The 6,673-nt window shown below is 39.8% G+C and overlaps 1 protein-coding gene and 1 long non-coding RNA gene across 2 annotated transcripts; both read left to right on the top strand.

The window, feature by feature from the left end:
* Positions 1-1,583: 1,583 nt before the first annotated feature.
* Positions 1,584-3,104, top strand: LOC103445073 (E3 ubiquitin-protein ligase ATL4-like). The gene has a single exon (XM_008384041.4). It carries the CDS (start codon positions 1,608-1,610, stop codon positions 2,577-2,579), a length of 972 nt encoding a protein of 323 aa, XP_008382263.3. The 5' UTR covers positions 1,584-1,607; the 3' UTR covers positions 2,580-3,104.
* Positions 3,105-4,220: 1,116 nt separating this feature from the next.
* On the top strand, positions 4,221-6,086 carry LOC103445036 (uncharacterized). The gene is made up of 4 exons (XR_530713.4): positions 4,221-4,403; positions 4,851-4,951; positions 5,032-5,301; positions 5,655-6,086. It is a non-coding gene; the product is annotated as an uncharacterized lncRNA (long non-coding RNA).
* Positions 6,087-6,673: the final 587 nt, after the last annotated feature.

The raw sequence follows: 6,673 nt of genomic DNA on the forward strand, positions 1-6,673 counted from the left end.
CAGATTTTGGGCATGGAGATAATTCGTGACAGAAAATCCAAGAAGTTGTGGCTGTCACAAGAAAAATATGTTGAACGGGTGCTTGAAAGGTTCAACATGAAAGCAGCCAAATCGGTAAGCTCACCTTTAGCCAATCATATCAAGTTGAGCAAAGAGTCGTGTCCAAAAACATATGAAGAAAAGGAGAAAATGGCAGTTGTTCCCTACTCTTCAGCAGTAGGAAGTATCATGTATGCAATGGTGTGCACACGGCCAGATATTGCTCATGCAGTAGGTGTGGTGAGCAGGTTTCTCTCTAATCCAGGGAAAGACCATTGGGAAGCTGTTAAGTGGATTCTCAGATATTTGAAGGGGACTTCTAAGATGTGCTTGTGCTTTGGCGGTTCCAAACCAATCTTGGAAGGATTTACAGATGCTGACATGGGAGGTGACCTGGATGGCAGAAAATCTACGTCTGGGTACTTGTTTACTTTTGCAGGGGGAGCCGTGTCTTGGCAATCCAAGTTGCAAAAGTGTGTTGCTTTGTCTACAACCGAGGCTGAATACATAGCCGCTACAGAAGCATGCAAGGAGTTGTTGTGGCTGAAGCGGTTTCTCCAAGAGTTGGGTTTGAAGCAAAGTGATTATGGCGTTTATTGTGATAGTCAGAGTGCTCTGGATTTGAGCAAGAACACTACATATCATTCACGCACTAAGCACATTGATATTCGTTATCACTGGATTAGAGACGCTATCGAGAACAAGTTGCTACAGCTGAAGAAGATTCATACCGATAATAATTCTTCAGACATGTTGACAAAGGTAGTCACAAAATCAAAGTTGGAATTCTGCATTAAGGCTGCTGGGATGAACTCCAGGTAACTTGGAGTCATGATCGGAATTCCTCCCTCATGGACTGGAGGGGGAGATTGTTGGTATATGGTCCAGCCCATGATCAATGTTCTAGAATATTCTAGTAAGCAAGAGATGAGGCTGGAGCTTGCTAGACAATTCTAGCATGTTATTAAGTTGATGGAAGAAGCTAGAGAGTACTAGCTTCCTTGGTTGCAAATGGAAAGATCTAGAAGCTACAAGTATGTGGCTAGTCTAGATTTTTCTATACTAGAGGTTTGAAGAAGGAACTAGAAACTAGTAGAATGCCAAGCCCTCACCTATAAATATGGGTGTGATGTAACAAATCAAGATAAGAGTGAGTAGCAAAGGATCAAGTCCAAAGCTAGAGTTCCACTCCAAGAGTGAGAGTGAGAGTGTTCCACTACACATTGTGTGAGTGAAGTTTAGAGTGATAGAAAGTGTGTGTTATACTTTCTTGTATCCATCAAGCCTTGTCTTTGGCTTGGTAAGACTACTCTTGTTGTATTCATCTTTTTTCATATAGTGAAGATTCCTTGTTTGGTGGACGTAGGCATAAATTGCCGAACCACATAAATTCTTGGCGTCCATTTTCTACTTTACTTTGTGCATTCTCTATCTTGTAGTACCGACATTCCTAACACCATCCACATCACGTGATAGGCACGTACCATCCCCCTCCCAGTCTCCAAAATAAAAACCGAAAGCAAACAAGGAATTTATTCACCCTCTCTCTCTCTCTCTCTCTCTCTAAAATGTCGGAAACAACAGCACCAGCACCAGCGCCGTCACCGCCATTACTACCTCACCGAAAATCCTCCTCCTCCTTCAAAACCCTAAGCCCGAACCTCCTCATCATCATCGTCATCCTCGCAGCCACGCTCGTGGCCTCAATCTGCCTCATCCTCCGCCACCTCAACAGCCGGTGCATCCGTCGCCTTGCTCCCTCAACCTCCGACTCATTCTCCGACTCCCGCCGCATATCCACTCGCCGAATCAATCCCGATACCTCTCCTTCCCTCCCTCTCTACACCTTCTCCTCCATCGCCCGCCGATCTTCCTCTACCATCTCCGCCGACTGCGCCGTGTGTCTGTCGAAATTCGAGCCCAGCGACGAGGTCCACCTCCTCCCGCTCTGCTGCCACACCTTCCACTCCGTCTGCATCGACCCGTGGCTAAAGTCGCAGCAGACTTGCCCGCTATGTCGCTCCTCGATCGCCGCTTCCGACGCCGAGCTCATGATGCTCGTCTCCTCCAATGCCGAACCAGCCACAGCGAACGGTAGCGGACGCTTCCGTCTCGAAATCGGAAACGTGAGCCTCCGCAACAACAATCAGACGACAACGACGAATTCCCCCAATCGACACTCCTACTCCGTCGGCTCCTTCGATTACAGTGCAGATGAGGAGACGTCGGAAGTGCGGCTGAGCAATGCTGAGCGAGAGAAAGATGAGGTCGTCTTGGTAGTGGCAGAGCCGGAACCGTCAATTCCGCCGTCGATCCTCGCCGCGGAGGTCGGCTCGGGAAAGTCGAGCTGGCTCAAAGACTACATTGATCAACTGTCCAGCACCCTCTCGTCCCGAGATATGTCATTTCGGAGCTCTGGAAGATTCTACACTGGAAGTAGCTGCCGGAGCGAGGTGTCTATCCCCGGCGATTCGAGCTTGGAAACAGGGCGCGTCGGAGAAGAGATATCCGAGATGTTTCGGTGGCTTGCAGGGGTATGATTGGTAAATTCAATCAATTCCATCATCATTCTCTCATTCGTTGGTTTTGCTAGCGCCACTCCCAGATTGTGGTTCATTTCTGTAAATTTTGTCTTTTGAAGCTGAATCGCTGATGTGGAGAGAAAGAGAGCTAAAAATATAGGTGGGCTTGGTAAATTTATAGGTGAAATTTGAAAGTAACGACCCATTGCATATGTGTATATAAGCTAGAAGCATGGAGAAGTAGAGATTTACACAGATTTTCGTAGTGGAGTAATATTATTATTTTTACTGTCGTTACCCAACACTTATGAGTTGTAGCATTTCACATATTCTACTTGTGATTATAGTAGTGAGCACCAAAGTATGGTTCGAGCTCTGATGTCAGTATGATCAAGTGTTAAACGTTTTTTGTTTTGACAATATCATGTGTATTTTAATTGTTGTGCTTAAGAATAATGATAATGATTCAAACTCAAATGTAACGGGGACATGCACACTAATCGAACCTAAGTTGGGAACTATGAGTTGATATTTGTGTGATTATTCTTGCATTGCTATTTACTCTTCATATTGTTTAACATTTCGACTTTGGTCGTCATTGCCAATTACTTTTATCGGGATTGATTGTACAAAAGACCTTGTTTTAGAATTATTGCTTTATACTTGTTTCACATTTTGTCACCCCAAAGAAGAAACAAATGAATTGAGTAAGACATTTTGGGTTCAATTTCCATGGATTCTGAGGATAGGCAATGAGTGTTTTGAAAGCTTTTTGGATTGGTTTTCCTTATTCTTATCCTTTTATGGAGAGATTTTTCAGTGTGATCGGCACACGAGGTGATATCCCACGTGTCACTATACAAATAGTGGGATAACTTAAAAAATAATTGAGACTTACATAAAAACATGTGGTATACCACGATGCCGTAGCTTCAAGCAGGAAAGAAATATTAAAAAAAAGTAGCTAGCTTTTGTTGTGTTCCCGTCACAATAAAAAATTTCTCCTTACTATTAACAACACCAATAAATATTGTTTCCAACTTGGTAATTACCACTTGCATAATTCGTCATATGTGAAAATTTATCATAAAAAGTCTTGATATTAATTAGAATAGAGTTAGGTCGATGTGAGATATTTTAACATTCATTTATCGAATTGAGTGGTCCAAATGAAAGCTCCTTGATTGGTTCTAATAACAAAGTGCAAGTGTCATATACGAGGTTGATTGTATGAGACTTTGACTAAGGGGGTTGTACATTTGTTTTCCTTCTATTGTCTTATGTATGAATACATAATGCTTTTAATGTGGGAGATGGGGCTATAGTTTTAGTGATGCATTGCACCTCTTTCTCTTAGGTCTATGATAAGAGTTCGATTCTAATTAGTTTCTGATGAATTTCGCGGAAAGGGAGTTGAAAATATTCAACTCTCGAGTTTGATTCTTTTTCATTTTATATATAAAAAAAAATTGAAAATCTCTCAACTTATTGAATAACCAATCAATAATATTTAAAAAAAAACTTATGAAAAAAGTTTTAATATTTTGATTTTTAATAAAAAAATTATGTAATAACTTTATTTAATAGTTATGATAAAATCCAACATCAAACCAGCCCAATAAAACTGGTCCAAACAAAATAATTTTTCAAGGTTTCAATTTTGCCCCTAACGTCAGCTTGGCCCCGTTTATGTTCTCCGTTTTCGCTTTAGACGAAGAGAGCAAAAGGTGAACAGATTTATCTCTCATGTATGTAATTTTCTCATTTCATCAACCCATCTGCTAATCTTCATCTTCGTCAAATCAATAAGCTCCCATTTCCTCTTGTTCTCCGGCTGACCATGTAATTTCCGTATTTTTGTATCTGGATCTGGTTTACAATTTGGATATGCATTTGATTCTTTTTGGATTAGTAGCTTTTAGGTCCTCATTTTTGTATGAAATTTTAGGTCTGAATGTATTTTTTTAATTTTAATTTGATCGGTAGCTTTTAGGTTTAGTGCTAGGTTTATTATTCCCGTGCTTGTTTGGATTATGATGAAATTTCATTTCTTTAGGAGAATTTTAGGTCGGGCAAGGATTTTGTATGTGTTTTTTGGTATATTTGGATTCTGATGAAATTTCAGGTTCTTAAGAGAAATCTCGTAACTCGATTTAAAATTAAAGTTGAAAGTTTGTGGCTTAATGTTAGATGAACTGGTATCTGACTTATGGATTCTGAATTCAGCTGAAACTTGAAAAAATGGGGTTGTATTTCACCAAATTGATCAGTTGGCTTTTTGTTGTGAAGGAAATGCGAATTCGTATGGTCGGTCTCGATGCTAGAAGTAAAACTAGAGTCTTGTACAAGCTCAAGTGCGGAGAGATCACAGACCACCATTCCAACAATTGGTAACATTATTCACATGCTGTTGCAGTTTCATTTTTATTTAACATGACTATTGTGAGACTATTTTCGTTTACTGTTTTAGGTTACTACTCCACAGTTGGTTGAGTCTTTGAAAGACATATTTGTGGTACAAGCTGCAATTCGAAATTTCTTCGTGGCTGTGTTGCCAAGAGAGGGCAGGATGTATACATTTTCTTGGGGCAACGATGGCAAACTCGACCACCTAACCGAGCCAACTGATGTTGAGCCCCATCCTTTAATGGGAGCACTTGAGAATGTACCTGTGGTGAAAATTGCAGCTGGATACTGCTATGCTACGTTCTTGCTATGGCTTGTCAACCAAATGGCATATGTAAGGATTGTCTGTTTTCATCAGTTTGCCTTGATAGCATTCTGTTTACATCGAACAAAAAGCTTTTTCGGAACCAAAAAGAGGTGTTCCAGGATCTTATTCATAATTATTGAGAATGTTAATAAAATAAAAAAAAAGAAAATATTGGGAGCCTTGTCCCAACTGTTTTTTCCTAAAGCATTCGATATCACTCCTTTTGATATCTTCATGTTTGTTCCTTGATAAATCCAAACCAATTTTGTTATTGTAGTATTTGCATTAAATTTTATATGAAGATTAGTATTGCTCATTTGTATGATCTCGAAACCTTTCAGGTCAGTTTACTCTTATCTCGTGTGTTGCGTCTCTTACAGGGAAATCGACATGCAAATGTGTTGGCACCAGAACTACCTAGTGACATCGTTGAAGCAAGTGAATGAGCAGGTTGTACTGATCGATCTCACCAATTCCATATACTGGAACGCCCACACTTCTCACTCACCGAGTTAGGGATACTGTACGCATTTGGGGCCGGAGACAAAGGGCAACTAGGCATTGAACTGGTTGCCAACCAGACCAAAAAGGGAAAACCGAACTGGTCGATAATGATCTCAGATAGAGTTCATCATATCACCAGCTTTCCCGGCCACAACATAATAATCTATCCTCTAATTTATCATCATAACTCATTGCATATGATGTTTACATTTCCATGTCGCATAGAAACAAAGAATTGTGAAGTTTCAAGTTTATTAGCTTATTAAGGGCTTAAAACAGATTGCTAAATAGCTGTTTATATCTGAAAATTTGGCTTGCTCTTGGGCTTCTAGTAGTTGTTGATAGTTGATGATACATTTGTCAAAGGTTCATTTCATGACTTATTTTATTTCAAAATTAAATTTAAGATTTTATCTACTGGGATGAAGAGTGAAAAGTGAAAAATGGGGTAAAATGGCATTTCATGCATCATTTTCGCTTTTTCTTTAAGCATTGTGACAGTTAAAATCGGCTCCAGTTATCCTTTGAGCATTCTGATAAACAAAAGTACATTTGGGTCACTGTCTTTGTTAATTGTGGGAACACTGTTGACGTAGGTCACTAAAGTAAATTTTTAATTGGGAACGAGGTAAGCTTAAATGTAATTGTGACGCCACCGTATCGTTGTTTTAACATTTTCATATAGCAATAGCAGTAGTTTGACATATCTGGACTTTGACGTTCTTGCATGTAGGTTTTATTGTGGTGGAATTCGAGACTTTGAGTGCAAATTTTGTTTCTGCTTACATTAGAATGGAGCGAAAAGAGTTGAATGTCATGAATTTGGCATTACTCGTTACTAGATTTGGATTGTTAGGAATTGAAAATGGGAAGTTGGTTTGAGATTTCTTGTACA

This window comes from Malus domestica, chromosome 07 (genome assembly GCF_042453785.1).
Source record: "Malus domestica chromosome 07, GDT2T_hap1".
NCBI lineage: Eukaryota > Viridiplantae > Streptophyta > Magnoliopsida > Rosales > Rosaceae > Malus > Malus domestica.

Coding starts and splice junctions, on each gene's coding strand:
- LOC103445073 (XM_008384041.4), top strand. CDS start 1,608: ATGTCGGAAACAACAGCACCAGCACCAGCGCCGTCACCGCCATTACTA.